Source organism: Staurois parvus, unplaced genomic scaffold, assembly GCF_062004578.1.
Source record: "Staurois parvus isolate SC_StPar_1 unplaced genomic scaffold, SC_StPar_1.0 ptg001272l, whole genome shotgun sequence".
Classification (NCBI taxonomy): domain Eukaryota; kingdom Metazoa; phylum Chordata; class Amphibia; order Anura; family Ranidae; genus Staurois; species Staurois parvus.
In genome coordinates, this window is record NW_028319068.1 from 20,306 (window position 1) to 40,000 (window position 19,695).

The following is a 19,695-nucleotide window of genomic DNA, read 5'->3' on the forward strand; positions in this document are numbered from 1 at the left end:
CCACTATAGCAAATGCCTTTTCAGCACTCATGGAGAGCATGAAGCCCAGGTGTTTGTTTTAGTGGTCCTGCAAATGGAAGAAAAGGCAGAAGGCAATTTGAAAGAATTTAGGCAATATATAATTTAATTTAGAAGTTCATCAATGAAATTGTCCTGTACAGTAGTTAACCATTTTGCAATGTGCAGCTTTAATATATTCAGGTGCAAAATCTGGCTGAAGCTCTATAGTGCTGAAGGGAGAAGCCATCAGGAAGTGGTTCATCTAGGGCAGTGGTTCTTAACCTTGTTGGAGGTACTGAACCCCACCAGTTTCATATGCGCATTCACCGAACCCTTCTTAATTGGAAAAATAAAATATGATTTTTAAAATTCAAAACATAGGTATATATTTAGGTATATATTTATACATAGGTGCACAAAATGAACAAAACCGTTAAGAACAAAGAACAAAACCATTAAAACATGATTTTCACACAAAAACAAAAACATAATAATGAATATTTACTGCACGAATCATATGAGTCGGGTGTGGGTCTTCACCTCCGCCGAACCCGCGAGACTAACTCACCGAACCCCTGGGGTTCGATCGAACCCAGGTTAAGAACCACTGATCTAGGGTGTTTACTAATCTGGGCATAATTTCTAGTATATCCTAGACATTAAGGAGTACTTGATTGGATCTTAGTGAACACCGCATTAATCCGCAACGTTAATTCACCTGTTTGTAAAAGAAATTTTGGTTGAGGACTTGGAAATTTCTGGTTTGTCTGCTCAGTTTGTCAGCGAATTGTTGTCTGCTCTGTTGGAGCTCAAAGAATGTGTAATTCATGGGGGTTTTCTTGCAAGTCAGTTCCAGTTCTATGTATCTGACTTATGAGAGAACAGCTAGTTTCTCTTTAATTACGCTTTTGAGGACTTCCCAGATCTTGAGGGGGGGGGAGTCACTTATCATATGTTACCTTAAAATACTTTGTTCATTTGGACTGTATGAATTGAATCTTCAGTGGGTAACTGAGTAGAGTAGGGTCGAGCCTCCAAATTTAGATTTTATGTTCCAGCTGAGGTACAGAGAGAGGGTCATGATTATGGAGTTATGATCAAACATGATCATTCAAGGTTTTTACTAGGTAGCAGTCCATGCTCATTTGGGGCATGTACCTGCAGTTCTGTCAAATTGGGACCAGTGGCTCTAAATTCCACGAATTGCCAATCTCAGAAAATGGGAATGTATTTTTTTTACGCAAAGTTGTAACTTGTACTGTCCTCAAAAGGCTCACCATGCCTCCTCGCAAATACCTTGGGGTGACTGCTGTCTAAAATATTGTATTTTTTTTAATTCTTTCAGGGCATGTTAGGGCCTCCAAAATGCAATAGGTAGTCAGGAAAGCAGATGTATAATTTTTGCCCCTTGAAAGCCTTGTGCTCCTTGAATTTTAGGTCTCTCTCTGTTAGGCAGCAAAAAAGCCACACACATGCAGTATGCTCATAGTCAGGAAAAGTAGCAGAATGTATTTTGGGGTGTAATCCTAGGTATGCCCATGCTGTTTGTGAGAAATATCTTATTAAAATGCCAACTTTGTGTAAAAATTCACTTGTGGAAATTTGTGGCAAAAAAATTACAATTTTCAAAGACTCACCATGCATTTTAGCAAATACTCTGGAGTGTCTTCTTTCCGAAATGTGGTCATTTTGCAGGTATTTCTACTTTCCTGACACTTTCCTGAAAGAGTAGCAGAATGCGACTGGGGTGTAATTTTTAGTATGGCCATGCTGTGTGTGAGAAATAGCTTATTAAGATAACAACTTTGTAAATCAAATTACATGTTTTTATATTTATTTTTCCAAGAAATTGTGTCAAAAATTAGATCTTCAATTTACTCATAGTTACATAGTCTGGCTGAAAAAAGACAAATGTCAATCCAGTTCAACCATAGTAAAAAAAAAAAAAAAAAAAAGTTATGATTCTATACCCACAGTTGATCCAGAGGAAGGCACAAAAAAAAACAGCAAAGCATGATCCAATTTGCACCTGCTGGGAAAAAATTCCTTTCTGATCCCCCGAGAGGCAATCGGATATTCCCTGGATCAACTTTACCTAATAAATGTTAGTATCCAGTTGAATTCTGTGTATCTAAGAAATAATCCAGGCCTTTTTTGAAGCAATCCACTAAGCTGGCCAGAACCAACTCTTGAGGAAGTCTATTCCACATTTTCACAGCTCTCACTGTGAAGAAACCTTGCCATGTTTGGAGATTAAATTTATTTTCCTCCAGACGTAAAGAGTGCCCCCTTGTCCTCTGTGATGACCTCAGGGTGAATAGCTCTAAGCGAGTTCACTATATGAACCACTGATGTATTTATACTCATCATGTCTCTTAATACTTTGGGGTGTTTACTTTCAAAAAGAGGTAACTGAGGGTTTTTGTGCTATCTTGGCAATTTAGGGCCTCAATAAATATGATAGGCCATCAGAACCTCTGAGTTCATAAATTTCAAATACATATATACACTGTAGCTTTCAAACAGACTATTTTTTTTGTTTTTTACCAAAGAAATGTAGCAGAATATATTTTGCCTAAAGTTATGAAGAAAGATTATTTTTATTCTGTTTTATAACAAAGGGAAATGCACGATTATTAGTTTTTCCTTTTTATATAGTAAAAAAAACAGCAATTATTAAATGCCACCAAAATGAAGCTCTGTTTGTCTCAAAACGTGTAAAATAATTGACTGAGTAATTGTCAGTAAAGTTATCGCAGCACTAAAAATAGTCTGGTAATCAAGGAGGTGTAACATGCTGGGATTGAGATAGTTAGAGCTGCATTAAAGTGGAACTAAACCCATCAATTGAACTGTTCCCAAAAAAAAGATCTGTTTTAAGGCATGCAAAGAATAACTGTCACAGTTGCTTGAGCCCTCAACCACATTGTCAAACCATCAAATGGATATTGTAATAACTGATCGCATGTGAAGCACAGTGGCAACTACAGATCAAACAGAAGTTAAGTTAGCAGCTTTCTTGGCTCTAAAGGATAGGAGGGTTTATTTAGTTAAACCCCAAAACAAAATTTGAATATATTGTACCTTACCAGTTCTTATGATTTCTCAGTTTTTAGGCTTTTATTTCATCAGTAATCCAGCCAATAAGGCTGGGTATATACTGTATGCACATGGTTGAACGAAAAAAAAAACCTGACAGATCCTTGCATCAATACAAAAGATATTTGGTGCAGGGATATTTATCAAGCGCTGATCGTATGCTGTTTTTTTCAGCATGAGTGTTCAACAGAAGACGGTCATCTGTTGAACAGAGAAGAGTACAATTCTATGTGTTTAATTAAATTGTACCCACAAGCCTCAGTACCTCACCCTGAACTGAGGAACTAGCAATCTGTAGTCATGAATCCATTTTTTTTTTTTAAATAAAGAAACCTGATGTTCCTTAAACCAGATCACTCTGACCTATTCTTTAAGCGGCGGTCCACCTGAAAAAAAGGAAAACAAAAGTCAGCAGCTACAAAAACTGTAGCTGCTGACTTTTAAAATACAGACACTTGCCTGTTCTTTGGTCCAGCGGTGTCTTCACCGTCTTCTCTCCCTTGCGCCGGCACCTTTAGTGTGGGCACCCGGCTGTGACAGCTTGCAGCTTCACAGCCGGGTACCCACTGTACATGCGCAAGAAGCACTGCGCTTTGTAAATGGCCCCGTAGTCTTCTGGGACCTGTCATGTGTCCCAGAAGACTATGGGGAGAGAGGGGGGAGGACAACTTCTGCTTCCGATCGCCCAGGCGATCGCAGCGGAAGTGGGAGCGGGTACCTGTCAAATTCGGGTACCCGCTCCCCAAAAGGTGACAATGGTGACAGGGGAAAAAGGCTTAAAGCGGAACTTCACCTTTTGGGTGGAGCTCCGCTTTAAACTATCAAAACGGGGGCCTCTTCCTATCAGATGACTGACTGTCTTTTTAGAAAACCACTCCCAGATTGACAACGTTGCTGTCTAAAGGTGTCTCCATTGCTTATTCAGTGAAGTGGTGACACCTTTAGACAGGAAGTGTGTAACTGGACTGGTAAGCTGCTATATATAATATAATATACACTATCTCCCACAAGTGAGTACACACATTTTTGTAAATCTTTTATTCTATCTTTTCATGTGACAACACTGAAGAAATTACACTTTGCTACAATGTAAAGTAGTGAGTGTACAGCTTGTATAACAGTGTAAATTTGCTGTCCCCTCGAAATAACTCAACACACAGCCATTAATGTCTAAACCGCTGACAACAAAAGTGAGTACACCCCTATGTGAAAATGTCCAAATTGGGCCCAATTAGCCATTTTCCCTCCCCCGGTGTCATGTGACTCGTTAGTGTTACAAGGTCTCAGGTATGAATGGGGAGCAGGTGTATTAAATTTGGTGTTATTGCTCTCACTCTCTCATACTGGTCAATGGAAGCTCAACATGGCACCTCATGGCAAAGAACTGTCTGAGGATCTGAAAAAAAAGAATTGTTGCTCTACATAAAGTTGACTTAGGGTATGAGAAGATTGCCAAGATCCTGAAACTGAGCTGCAGCATGGTGGCCAAGACTACACATCAGTTTAACAGGACAGGTTCCACTCAGAACAGGCCTTGCCATGGTCGACCAAAAGAGTTGAGTGCATGTGCTCAGTGTCATATCCAGAGGTTGTCTTTGGGAAATAGACGTATGAGTGCTGCCAGCATTGCTGCAGAAGTTTAAGGGGTGGGTGGTCAGCCTGTCAGTGCTCAGACTATACGCCGCACGCTGCATCAAATTGGTCTGCATGGCTGTCGTCCCAGAAGGAAGTCTCTTCTAAAGATGATGCACAAGAAAGCCTGCAAACAGTCTGCTGAAGACAAGAAGATTAAGGACATGGATTACTGGAACAATGTCCTGTGGTCTGATGAGACCAAGATAAACTTGTTTTGGTTTAGATGGTGTCAAGTGTGTGTGGCAGCAACCAGGTGAGGAGTGCAAAGACAAGTGGGTCTTGCCTACAGTGAAGCATGGTGGTGGGAGTTTCATGGTCTAGGGATGCTTGAGTGCTGCCAGCACTGGGGAGCTACAGTTCATTGAGGGAACCATGAATGCCAACATGTACTGTGACATACTGAAGCAGAGCATGATCCCCTCCCTTCGCAGTAGGGCAGTATTCCAATATAATAACAACCCCAAACACACCTTCAAGACGACCGCTTCCTTTGCTAATGAAGCTGAGGGTAAAGGTGATGGACTGGCCACGCATGTCTCCAGACCTAAACCCTATTGAGCATCTGTGGGGCATCCTGGAATGGAAGGTGGAGGAGCGCAAAGTCTCTAACATCCACCAGCTCCGTGATGTCGTCATGGAGGAGTGGAAGAGGACTCCAGTGGCAACTTGTGAAGCTCTGGTGAACTCCATGCCCAAGAGGGTTAAGGCAGTGCTGTAAAATAATGATGGCCACACAAAATATTGACACTTTGGGCCCAATTTATCCATTTTCACTTAGGGGTGTACTCACTTGTTGTCAGCAGTTTAGACATTAATGGCTGTGTGTTGAGTTATTTTGAGGGGGACAGCAAATTTACAAGCTATACAATCACTAATTTACATTGTAGCAAAGTGTAATTTCTTTAGTGTTGTCACATGAAAAGATATAATAAAATATTTGCTAAATGTGAGGGGTGTACTTCTGTGAGATACTGTATATATTATTTAACTTTGAAAGGTTAATACTACTTATTACTAAGTCACAAACTAGATAAGGAACACAATGTGTAAGTGTTACATAACATTAACAGTAAAAGTTTGGGGTTTTGCAGCATGAATTTTTGAAACGCCATGTGGTGTCTTTACTGTCATTCTTCACAACAATTGGTTATAGCTGGAAAGTATAGCTTGGAAGTTTGGAAGCAACTTGCGTCAAATAAAAAGAGGCGTATTGCTTACTTTAAAACCTAACTGCTGCTAGATTTTATTTTTGCTCAGAGTGGGGAAGGGTTAGACCCCTGTCCTTTTCCAGTGAGAACAGGAGGAAAAGGAAATGTCTCCAGCAGGAGCACATGTTACAATAAAACCTAACCGAGGTTTGCATACTTCCCTACTCCATGCATAGCTAAAAAAAAAGTAAGGGAGTTTCTGGGGGCAGAACCTGAAAGTGTTATGTGCAAGTCTCCCCAATGGAATGCCTGAGAGAGGCCTGTTATACTTGAGGTATCAGCCCATAACTCATACATCCGTTTTTGGATAGACTTATCTGTAAACCTGGAGTTAAGCTCTCATTCTTCTGCTGTATTTTTTGTAATAGAAATAAAAAGTAAAGACTTTCAGAGATTAGTAGACCTGCTCACAATTCCTACATTAGATGAGCAGACTTGGAAAATTATATATTGATCTAACTGCCAGTTAAAATGGTAATAGAGAGTTATGTTTTTTTATCAATTTCACATGCTACTTTTTGAAGAATAAACATTTTTTCTTTCCTTCTGCTTCAACACCAATAGTGCTTTCTAGTTTCAGGGTTGCTTTTTTCCCCATGTATGTCCCCGTGGAGCCCCCACCTTGATTAGAGCCGAATGCCCTACATTGTGTGCGCCAACATAGACACACAGCCTAGGATGGAATGCCACTCTCCTGTTTTAGCCTTCTCCAAGCCAATCTCTGGACAGCTGCAGGATACTGGGCTGTCACTTATGACATGTTACAAAGTGAGCATGCTTCCTGACCAAAAGTTTGGGGAAGCAGTGCCAAGCAATCCAGAGCCAGAAGGGGTGATAACTTCTAGGTGCTTTCTATGCACAGTTAAAGAAAATGATATGGAGTGATTAAATGATATGGAGTGATTAATTGCATGATATCAATATAGTAAAGATAAAAACTGAGATTTTTTAAAAGAGATTTGTAAAAACAGTAAGTGACCCCCTGGCAACATTAGAACTGCCCATCACCCCAACCGAAACCATAAATGCAATTACAAATTTGAAGCTCCGTAGGCGCCCAGGACCAGATGGGTTTTCCGCCACCTATTACAAAAAATTTGCCTACCTTCTAACACCCATCCTTACTAATGCTTTTAATGCCATACTATCGGGCCATACCTTCAACCCAGAAACAGTCCAAGCTAACATCTCAAGGATCCCAAAACCCAGCTTGGATGACACACAATGGTCCAATTACAGGCCGATTTCTCTCCTCAACATTGACATCAAACTACTAGCCAAAATCCTCTCTACATGCCTGAACATGTGTATAGGTTCTCTAATTCATAATGACCAAGTGGGCTTTATTCCAACTCGGCAAGCCGGAGATAACATCAGACGCGCAACTCTCTTGGCACACATTGCTAAGTCCCGCAACATTCCTGCCTGCTTCCTGTCCTTAGACATCCGGAAGGCATTCAACACGGTATCATGACCATATCTACACTACATCCTGCGCCGCTGGGGTTTCGGCCCTCGCTTTTTAACCTGGATTTTCTCACTATATCGAGAACCCTCAGCCAGTGTTAGATACCTAGGACACGGATCCGCTCGTTTCCCAATTTCCCGCGGTGCGAGACAGGGCTGCTCTCTTTCCCCCTTACTCTTCGCTTTGGCCATAGAACCGCTTGCCCTCCTAATCAGAGCTAATCTGGATGTCCGGGGACTTGAATTAGGTGGCTCACATCACAAATTGTGCCTCTTTGCTGATGACGTTCTACTTTTTCTCACTTCTCCCTTGACTTCCTCTCCCTCCCTTCTCCGGCTTATCGAGAGGTTACGGCACTTAATATTTCCCTTCCCCCTAAAGAGTTAGCCCACTTGAAACAGATTCTCCCATTTTCTTGGTCGCAACATCATATTCCTTTTCTGGGAATCAAACTGACCCCTAATATATCGGACCTTTATGCAGCTAACTATACTCCTATGCTAACTCACCTAACTGCTCTTATGACAAAATGGTCCTCCTTACCACTCGCGTGGCTAGGTAGAATAGCAGTCATAAAGATGTCAATCCTTCCAAAAATTCTATATTTATTCAGAGTTCTCCCGATCCCAGTACCATCCCATTACCTTCGCATACTACAACGTCGTATTTTCTCCTACAGTACGTGTGGGGCTCAGTACGCCCCCACGTACCCCGTTCCACCTTATACCGTTCCAAGCTCAATGGCGGTCTTGGTCTTCCCGATATCAATAAATATTACCAGGGGGCACATTTAGCACAGTTGCCAAAATATCATGCGACCTATGAAATTCCACAATGGGTTATCCTTGAATCTATAGAGTGTGACCCCTTGTCCACAGCCAATTTACTTTGGCTAAGACCAACTGACCACCGCTCAATAACAAATCCCATCACCTCTCACTTTCTGTCATTGTGGGACAGACTGAAGACTCGCTACCTCCTTCAGTCCTTACATAACCCCTTACTCTCATATCTCAAGAACCCAGCTTTTCCCCCAGCATGGTCGTCGCCAATCTCATTCAAAGAAAGGACCACTGCAAATCTCCTCCACACCCATCATTTCCTACAGAGGAACAAATTCAAATCCTTCACTTCATTACAAGAAACATATAGCCTCCCAGCATCTGAAATATTCAGATATTTACAATTACAACACTTCTACAGCCCCTACACTATAGCATCTAGCCAAACTAATACCATGTCTCCCTTCGAGCGGGCTTGCTATAAAGATCCCCATAGACGCGGTCTCATTTCCTGTCTATAACACTAGGGTAACTCAAGCTGTGATACACGCAAAGGTGGAAGCCACAATCCTTGATACAATCCCTAAGTTCCTGAATGTTTGGAACCCTTGGGTAGAACATTTCCTCCCGCAAAATTTTGACGAATCACTCCTTCTTCCCTAATATGCAAAGTGTGAAAGTGTGCATTTTCAGTACTAACCTGGTACCACTCCTAACTGAATACACAAAGGATTATGTCCTCCCCTGCCATCCATGGAGTCATCTCTATCACCCCCCCCCCCCCGGCCCCCCTCGGTCTATCCTTAGCTCCACATGCAGCACTGGAGAGTCATTACTCACACTGATTAAACTCATTATGGTTTGTTGTTTCTTTCTGTTACTACTCTTTATTTACTCAATACCATAAGTTATGCTGCACTGTTTCTTTGAGTCTCTCGCTCTCCTTCTATATAAGGACATTGATACTGTGCATTTTTTTTACCCCTGTATTTTGCTGTCAATGTACTGTCCAATGCCTACTGTTAATGTCCCCCTCCCCATGTTATAATACCAATAAAAAGTTTGAACAAGAAAAACAGTAAGTGACCCATGTTAAGTATAGCTGTAAAATCTGACACTTTACTACAGCTGGAAGTTTAATATATAGTATTCAGTTCATATGTATTTTTCTTGCTTCTGTTTATAGGAGGATATTACCCAGTAAAAATAGGAGACCTCTTCAATGGCAGATATCATGTTGTCCGAAAGTTGGGTTGGGGTCACTTCTCTACCGTCTGGCTTTGCTGGGACCTTCAGTAAGTGGATTCTGTTCATGACAGTGATAACATTGCTACCAACAGTATCTGGTTTGTAGAACCTTAGGCACATAGTTAGTCTGGCTGCAAAAATACAAAAGTCCATCCAGTTCAAACATATAAAAAAAAAAGTTATAATCCTATACCCACAGTTGATCCAGAGGAAGGCAACCCCCCCCCCCCCCCAGCAAAGTACGATCCAAATTGCTCCTGCAGGGAAAAAAAATTCCTTCCTGATCCCCGAAAGGCAATTGAATATTCTCTGGATCAATTTTACCTATAATTGTTAGTATCCAGTTATATTCTGTGTATCTATGAAAGAATCCAGGCCTTTTTTAAAGCAATCCACTGAGCTAGTCAGAACCAACTCTTGAGGGAGTCTATTCCACATTTTCACAGCTCTTACTGTGCAGAAACCTTTCCGTGTGTGGAGAATACATTTCCTTTCATCCAGACGTAAAGAGTGCCCCTTTGTTCTCTGTGATGACCTCAGGGTGAATAGCTCTACACCGAGTTCACTATATGAACCACTGATGTATTTATACATGTTGATCATATCCCGCCTTAATCTCCTCTTCTCAAGAGAGAATAAATTCAGTTCCTCTAATCTTTCCTCATAGCTGATCTTCTCCATGCCTTGTATCAGTTTGATTGCCCTTCTCTGTACTTTCTCCAGTTCCCCAATATTCTTTTTGTGAATTGGTGCCCAAAACTGAACTGTATATTCCAGATGAGGTATTACTAATGATTTGTACAGTGGTAATATGATATCTCTCTCTCTGGAGTCTATACCTCTTTTAATACAAGAGAGGATTTTGCTCGCTTTAGAAACTGCAGCTTGGAATTTCATGCCATTATTAAGCTTGTGATCTACTAGAACTCCAAGATCCTTCTCGACCATTGTTTTCCCCAGTTGTACCCCCCCTAGTATGTATGATGCATATGATTTAGTTGAGGTCTAAATCGTCCAGTGCTTAACTGCTCCTGTCCTAATTTTATGACGCTGGCTTGCTCTGGAATGTGCGCACACTGGAAGAGACTCACGCTGACACACGAGTTCAGTCTATGAACGCTTCTCGTTTATTATAATGAGAAAGTGAGCTTATATATGCATAATGATGCAAGAGTCATGTGAGAACAGCATAAGCATTATATTAGTCTTTGATTGGTCATTTCCACACGAAAACAATCTCTGTCATGGTATAGGTGTGATCTTCTTCCAGGTCTTATCTATAGAAAGAAAAACATCCGTTTGTCTCAAGTTGGCACGATGGGAGGGGGGTCGGTGTGTGTGAGCAAACATTTCTTAAGTAAGGATTTCTTAAAGTACCACAAAGCCCAGCAGGCAGAAAATATTCACACAACATATGTATTCATACTAAACATTTATAAATATGAAGAAAGAAATAGTATTAAAGTATAAAAGTAAATATGTATAAAAATGTGTAGAAAAACGTGTGTGGTGTGTGTATGTATGTATGTATGTGTGTGTGTATATATATATATATATATATATATATATTCAATAGGAAACCAAATAGGCATTTTACCATATCCATCACACATGCATATTCTTAGCCCCCAAGTGCACAACCTTACATTTATCAACATTAAACCTCAACTACATAGTTGCCCAATTAAACAGTGCATTGAGGTTAGCTTGTAAGTTGAAGACATCCTGTAAGGATGTTATTCCACTGCACAGCTTGGTGTCATCACACTGAACCTTGGGGTACACCACTGACAACCCTAGACCATTCAGAGTATGAATCATTAACCACTACTCTTTGAATACGTAAATCCATGCTGTCTGTTGCTTAAAATATCTTTTTCCAGAAAGAACTCATCTATGTGGTCTTTTATTAAACTCTCCAGTATCTTCCCAACTACAGTAATACCTCCGGTTTACGAATTTAATTTGTTCTGCAGGACTTTTCGTTTAGTGAAAAATTTGTAAACCAAAACACTGTTTCCCATAGGAATGCATTGAAAACCAATGAATCCGTTCTGGAGGTCAGAAAAAAGTAAACGCTACTAAAATACCGCATGAGTTATTTTTATTAGGTCATGCGGTATTTTAGTAGTGGCAACCATGTGTCAATGTTTCAGCTGTCAGAGGGGTTCCACACTGACAGCTGAATGTAAAAGAATTGCTGAAAATTAAAAAAAAAATTTAAAAAACAGCGTGGGGTTCCCCCCTCGAAATCCATACCAGACCTGAAGGGCTTGGTATGGATGGGAGTGGGAACCCCACTCCAACATTAAAAAAAAATCCATACCAGACCCATATCTGAACATGCAGCCCAGCAGGTCAGGAAAGGGGGGGGATAAGCGAGCACCCCCCCATCCTGAACCATATTAGGCCACATGCCCTCAACATGGGGGGGTGCTTTGGGGCAGGGGGGCTCCCTCCCAATGTGAATGAGTATGGGGTACATGTTCCCAATACTCATTCACAAAAAACAAAAAGTGTAGTGTGAAAAAAGACAGGACACGGTTTTTGACAAGTTCTTTATTAAAAGAAAAAAACGAAAAGAATATTCCTGCAGTAGATCCAATGTTAATTGACGATGCCCGCCGCCAACCCGAAAAAAGAAAAAAAAAGTTCCATTCCCGACGATGGCTTCCAGCCCTTCTTATTTACATATTTATGTAAGGGGCTGAGCCACTCGGGGACATCACCTCAATGATGGGTGGGGTCACATGCGTGATGTCCAGGGCAGGGGAAGAGGCATAGAGCTGGCAGCCATCTTCGGGAATGGAACCTTTTCTTTTTTTTTTTCTTTTTTCGGGTCGGCGGCGAGGTTGACCTTGGATCGATTGCGGGGGGCATTCTTTTAGTTTTTTCTTTTAATAAAGGACTTGTTAAAGACCGTGTCCTGTCTTTTTTCACACTACACTTTTTTGTTTTTTTTGTGAATGAGTATCAGGACAATGTACCCCATACTCATTCACATGGAGGGGGGGCGGGATCTGGGAGCTCCCTTGTTAAAAGGCATTATTTTCAATGGATTTTCATTCGTAAATTGGAAATTACGTCAACCGAGGCATTCGTAAACCGAGGTACCACTGTATAGAAGTTAAACTAACAGGTCTATATTTACTTGGTAAAGATTTTGACCCCTCTAAATATTGGCACCACATTGGCCTTACGCCAATGTAGTGGTACTATGCCGATCATTAAAGAGTCCCTAAAAATTAGAAACAATGGATTTGAAATGACAGAGCTCAATTCTTTAAGGACCAGTGGGTGTATGCCATCAGGTCCAGGTGGTTTATTCACCTTTTATACTGTCTAAAAATTTTGGAACATATCAATTGTGAGCCAATGTGGATCATCTGGAGCTGTGTCAATACCATGCCCATTATGGACACGAGCTCCCCCATGCTCCTTTTGTATACACAGAGCTGAAGAAGGTATTTAATACATTTGCCTTATCTTTGTCCCCAGTTACCCACTCTAGATTATTTTGTAAAGGGCCTACATGCTCGGACCTGACCTTTTTGCTATTAAAATATTTAAATTTTTGGGGGTTTGTCCTGCTATCTTTTGCAATCTGTCGTTTGTCCTCAATTTTTGCAGCCTTTATTTCCTTTTTGCATATTCTGTTATATTCTTTGTAATGTTTAAACGATAATAGTGATCCTTCTTTTTTATATGTAATAAAGTCTCTTTTCTTATTATCTATAGCTTTTTTCACTTTGGCCGTAAGCCACATAGGTTTGATTTTTAGCCTTTTAAACTTGTTGCCCTTGGGAATATATTTTGCAGTGTGTTCATATACAGTCTTTTTGAAGAACTCCCATTTCTGTGTTGTGTTCATTGATGCCAATATTCCCTCCCAGTCTAAGTCTTGGAGAGCAGCTCTCCGCCTTGGAAAATTAGCTCTCCTAAAATTGAGCATTTTTATTTTTCCTGTGTGGGCTTGCTGTTTACAGCTCACAATAAATTAAATCATGTTATGGTTACTGCTACCCAGATGTTCTTTTATATGGACATTCATAATAAGCTCTGCATGGTTTGAGATTACCAAGTCCAGCAGAGCATCATTCCTAGTTGGGGCCTCTATGAAGTGTGCCATAAAATTGTCCTTTAGTAGGTTTAAAAATATTTGCCCTTTAACTGTTCCTGTAGTACCACTACTCCAGTCAATTTCTGGGTAGTTAAAATCCCCCATTATTATCACTGTCCCAGCCTTTGCAGCCCTTTCGATCTGTGCAAGGAGCTGAGTCTCCACCTCCTCCATAACACTGGGAGGCCTATAACAAACTCCAATGATTACCTTTGTAGTACGCACCCTCATGCACCTTGCAAATGAAGTGAGGGAAGTCTTCCTCTGCTGTGCCCAGCAATTGCAGTTATGTGTGGGGAGCAGTAAGTCATTTATATTATCTGGTATCAGCACGGTTGAATTAGGTCTATGACAGGGGTCTGCAACCTTTAAGACATAAAGAGCCACTTGGACCCGTTTCCGAGAGGGAAAAAAAGACTGGGAGCCGCAAAACCATTGCAACATTTAAAACAAATCCGACACTGCATATATTGCAAAAAGCGCTTTGGTCATGAAGGGGGTTTAAGGGCCCAGTAAGCAAAGGGTTAATCAGGGTCACAGTGTATCGTCATAATCACAATCATAGCCTTAGGTCATTGGTGGGCAACCTTTTTTTTCAACTGAGCCAAATCTCGCCAAAACCACGATTGAAATTTATTGTGAGAGCCACATTTTTAAAACTGAAAATACATCCCCCATATAGTAATTCATCCTCCATAGTAATTCATCCCCCCTATAGTAATTCATCCCCCATATAGTAATTCATCCCCCATAGTAATTCATCCCCCATATAGTAATTCATCATCCTGACAGCCAATGTTTGCCACGCTCCGCGGGCCGGATTAAAAGGTCCGCCGGGCCGTAGTTTGCCCATTGCAAGGCTAGCTGCAGAGTCCTGACTTTTGGGGCGGCCGCCCGAGAGGAGGGAGGGGAGCGGGCGCCCGGCACACAGAAGAGCCGCATTAAAATGTGTAAAGAGCTGCGGCTTGCCGACCACTGAGCTACGGCAACCCTATTGCCTGTCACCTGGTGGGCAGTGTGCTCCGGAGCCGCAGCAAAGGTGAAAAAGAGCCGCATGCGGCTCTGGAGCCGCGGGTTGCCGACACCCGGTCTATGAGAAGAATATCTGTGTGCACTTGTAGGCTGCCGAGAACTTTGCAAAGACAGCTGCCCGGGAATGGAGGAGGGATGGAGAGAGCGAATGTACCCCTGACCCCGCCCAATCTGTATCTGATCCAAAGCTGCCCACTGTCTCATTCCTGACTTGGCCACCTATTAACATGAATGTAGCAGGCTTAAAGTGGTGGGATAAGTTAGGGATGGAGAGAGCGAATGTACCCCTGACCCCGCCCAATCTGTATCTGATCCAAAGCTGCCCACTGTCTCATTCCTGACTTGGCCACCTATTAACATGAATGTAGCAGGCTTAAAGTGGTGGGTGGTAGGCAGCCAGAAACCGATGACCTTGCCTGTAATCACAGATGAATGACTCATAAGTGAGTCATTTAGCTTGTGTCTGCTTGCCACTTATCCCTTTAAAAAAGGACACTCTGAACATAGGTTTTATACCAGACAGTGAGGTTTGTAAATATGGATGTCAGTCTAAGTAGCACCAAACCCTGCACTCTGTGCTATACACACTCCTAAGCCCTGCAGCCTATGCAGTCTGAACTCTGTATTCTGCACAGTATGGGGAGAGAGGCGAGTACCTGCACCTGTTCTCCTGGAAAAAAAGCTCTGCGCGCAGGTACATTTTATGGCTGAACTCCAGGTCCAATCCTGCTACAGACCCCAATCATCGAATGGGGCTATTCAAGCATTTCCAAAAGCTGCAAGAACAAAATACCCCTACCACAGAAATACAACAGTACCCCACTGCTACAAGCACAGCAGCCGCTGGCTACCACAAATCCTGCCCACTGTTTTAGAACACTCAGTGGTCTCACTGCAGAGCAAAATCCTCCTCCAGCACCTTCAGCTTTTGCAGTGAGCCCTCCAAGGCAGCCCGACTGTCAGAGCCTGGAATTGAACCTGGGCCTTCTGCGGTGGGAGACAGTGTTTCTTCTCACTGAGCCACCTGGAATGCTGGACAGCTCCCTTGACAATTCTTTGGATTATCCTACCTTGGCCCTGTTTTGTCTTGAACCTTGAACTCCTTGCTCCTCCCATGAACTTCCTATAAAAGCCATGTGTCTGCACTTCCTGGTTGCCAGATTATTATGCCTTACCAGCCAATATCCTGCTTACTGTTCCTGCTGCCGTCTTCATCTACGTTACCGACCTTTGGCTTGCTACTGACTACGATTCTGCCTCATCCTATCTACTACCATTGGTGACCGACCCTTGGCTTGTGACTGACTCCGCTTCTGTTTGATCCCTGAACTGTTTGATCCGCTTTTGGTTTCCAGCCTACTCATTCCCTGGTGGGGTGATCCTGAGATCTGCGACCTGGCATTCACACACAGCCAAATCCATCTCCACCATTAGGAGCTCTGGGGAAGACCGGTGGATGCTTAGACCCCGCACCTCAGGTGAGCCTGCGTCATTCCCAGGGTGGGCCACTGGTGTACCAATCCTGCTGGTTTCAGGTAAGCCTTACAACTGCTGCAGCAACTGGTCTCTGAACCTGACCCAGATCGTGACACCAACTCTGATCATCCTGACCCATTCCCCCTCTAGGCTTTGCTCAACATCGGTGAGCATATGGCCACAACAGAGAGGTTTACTCTGGTGATGGAGATCTGAAAGCAAGGACAGCTCCTCTAATGGGCAAGTAAGAGTTTCATTACACCTGACCTAATCCGAAATCAGGAGAGAGGGGTTTGATCTTATTGGCTCTGACACACGTTGGGGTTTGATCTTTTTGGCCCTGAAACATGCAGGGCGTTTATCTTGTTGGCCCTGATATTTGATGGAGGTTTACCCGTGCTGACCCTGACACTTGTTGGGGGTTCTTTCTGGCACTTACACTTACTGACCCTTTCCAATTGCTGCTCCACCTGCCGACAAGATCCTACTGGGACTCCTCAGTTCTTCAATTGTTAACCAATAACATGAATAGAATATCTGCTTTATTGCAAACATATGCTTCATTGTTCAACCTATTTCTATACCTTTCAATAGGTTATCCTCACTGGGGTCTTGTTTCTCTGCCTCCTTTACCCTGAGTTTGGTGGGTGATGGGAGATGACCTCAACAAGAGGTCCTGTTACAATTGTTTCTGTTTCGATCTAGGTGGTTTACTGTTTTATTTCCTTTTTTTTCTCCTGTAGTTGCTTACCACTTAACCCGGGAATTTACTTTCCCCTTTGTGCTTTCCAGTCTTTTGACATAATGGGGAATATTTGGCTAGATATAGCCATCTATATTTAAGTTTCACTCCCCATATTTTTTCCTCTCCTACTCTAATTATCTGTATTCCCTTTCCTGCTACCCTCCCCTTCCTAACTTGTCCTACATCAATTTCCTTTCCAAGAACCACCTCTCTTTTGTGTTTTTAATTTTCATCTTCCTCTTATTCTGCCTCTCCTAACCTTCCCTCCTGTTCTATAATCGTCTTGGTGCTGAGGGTGTGTCTGTACCCTTGCTCTGTTCCAATAATTTCTCTATGCCTAAAGGTAGCTGTCCTATCTCCTATCCCACTTAATCTGTTCCAGCTAGCATTTACAACGAATGATAGGTTTGGTTCGCTTAATGTCAGCGGCATTAGTACTCCTGAGAAGTTCACTAGTGTATTAAACAAGCTCTGGAAGCTCAGAGAAAATATCCAAGAAACTTATTTTCTGCTCTGACAAAATGCCTACATTTTCTCACATTTCCCTGTAGCCTTCCACAGTACCATACCACATTCTAAATACAAGGGAGTGGGTATGATTTAAGTGCATTTATTGCCCGCTTCTTTAACCACTTGCCTACCAGGCACTTTTACCCCCTTCCTGTCCAGGCCAATTTTCAGCTTTCATCGCTGTTGCACTTTGAATGTGCGATCATGCAAAACTGTACCCATATGAAATTTTTATAATTTTTTTTCACACAACTAGAGATTTCTTTTGGTGGTATTTAATCACCACTGGGGTTTTTATTTTTTGCACTATTAACACAAAACAGCAAAAAATTTCCTTGTTTCTATTATAAAATTTTGCAAACAGGTAATTTTTCTCCTTTACTGATGTGCGTGTTGCTGGGGGTGCGCGGGGGGCGCGTTCTGGACGTCATATGGCACCCTCCCAGAACTGGACAAACATGCTGTAGCCATCTTTTGGCTATAGCACACTTGTAAAGTGGTTAAAATCAAGAAAAGAAACATCATGCATACCCCTCCAAAGGACCACCAAAATGCATATTGTAACCATTTTTTTTCCTTTGTAAATGTCAATGCAAAAGAGCTTTCTGTACATCACACAGAATATTTTGGTTCTGCCCCATCCCCTCTCACCTCATTGACTCACTGGCTGTAATTGAATGGCTCCCGCTGCTGTCTCAGCCAATGAGGAGGGAGAGTCCCTATAGAGCCGAGACTAAATATCAGGGGGGCTGAGGGAGCTGCTGCACACAGAAGGTTTTTCACCTTCATGCATAGGAAAAAAACCATGACCCTCTACAAACACTTTAAATATACTAACAAATTGAAGTCCAACTCACATTTGCAGTCACACAGGCAGTCACAGCAAACTATTATTTTCCTTTGGGATAAATAAACATTTATCATTGTAAGCACCCCTGTCAGTGTTAAAGGGTGCGTCAACACTCTTAGCTGATACATTTGGAGGAGAGTTTGTTCTTTTGAAGAACAACAGACTTACTGGCCAGATCACCAGATGAAAAAGAAAAAAAGCTATCACATCTAAGAATTTGGTACGCTGCAATATAATAAATGTTTCGGTTTAAGGCTTGGTTCACACTATTGCAGGCTCCTGTTCCACATTTGCATGGGCACAGCAGCCAGTTGATTGGAATGGGCTGCTTTGCCTGCGTTTCATGCAGGAAAAATATTCCTGCAGCATTTTTAGAAAGCAGCGGAAGGGAAATTTCCCACACCCGCAGACACGCTGCGTTTTTAGATGTGTGTGGCTACCATTAAGAATGAATAAAGTGCAGTGAATTTTGGTTGGGAGTGGTTATGGGTGCGGGAACAGCTGCGATTCCCACACCAATCACAATAATGTGAACCTTCCTTATACCACTTTAAGCTCATACTGCTGTTTTTGAGTGCAGGCAGTTTGGAGTTTAAAACTGGAACACCCACCCACATATATTGTGCTGCTGGTTGTCGTCATCATTCTGAGCCCCTGCCAATCCACTATTTAAGCTAAACCACCAGGAGAGGTTACCACTGGCTATAACAACTTAGTTTTCTTTAACAAAACTATGGAAAACAAATTCTTTGCCCATATAAAGCAGTAGTGCATCAAAAACAGCAGCTTCCTAAATAGTGATATCCTCAGCGCTACCTGATGGTTCTGTTAAAACAGGTTATACATAATATTTCAACCTGAGGGAATTATGGGTAAATATTTATATTTAATCCTAAACCTTTTTGTTTGAACTATTCTGCTGTTTTAATTACAATCTAGCTAACACTTGATTTCATAAACTTTTTTGTTTTTGAATGCAGAAGGAAGCGATTTGGAGCACTGAAAGTTGTGAAAAGTGCAGTGCATTACACAGAAACTGCCATAGATGAGATAAAACTACTGAAATGTGTAAGTACCTGTAATATACTACTATATTTACTTGGCAGTAAGGGGTATACCATATGCCACATAGTTCTAACTCTCTCCTTTTAATACAGCAGTAAATGGTGCTTATTTTTTCTTAGGTTAGGGACAGTGACCCAAACGACCCTAAAAGGGAGATGATCGTACAACTTATTGATGACTTCAAGATATCCGGTGTAAATGGTGTTCGTATCTTTTCTAGCAGGAAATAAAAGATTTATAGGATAAAATGTTATCAAGCTGCTGAGGTTTGGATATGGGGTTTTTATAATAATTGTGGGTATAGGGATTTTTTTTTGTTTTTATCCTTAACCGTTCTAGATGTCTGCATGGTATTGGAGGTTCTTGGACACCAGCTGCTCAAGTGGATCATTAAATCCAATTATGAAGGTCTTCCACTGCCATGTGTTAAGATGATACTGCGACAGGTAAGAGATTA

At 41.9% G+C, this 19,695-nt stretch overlaps 1 protein-coding gene across 1 annotated transcript in view; it reads left to right on the forward strand.

The window, feature by feature from the left end:
* SRPK3 (SRSF protein kinase 3) overlaps positions 1–19,695 on the forward strand; it is a 187,258-nt gene that overhangs the window by 7,550 nt on the left and 160,013 nt on the right. Inside the window, exons 2-5 of the mRNA XM_089660786.1 lie at positions 9,340–9,487; positions 19,154–19,241; positions 19,358–19,445; positions 19,578–19,684. Of these exons, the coding sequence (XP_089516912.1) occupies positions 9,340–9,487; positions 19,154–19,241; positions 19,358–19,445; positions 19,578–19,684 (431 nt within the window). The remainder of the gene's footprint in view (positions 1–9,339; positions 9,488–19,153; positions 19,242–19,357; positions 19,446–19,577; positions 19,685–19,695) is intronic.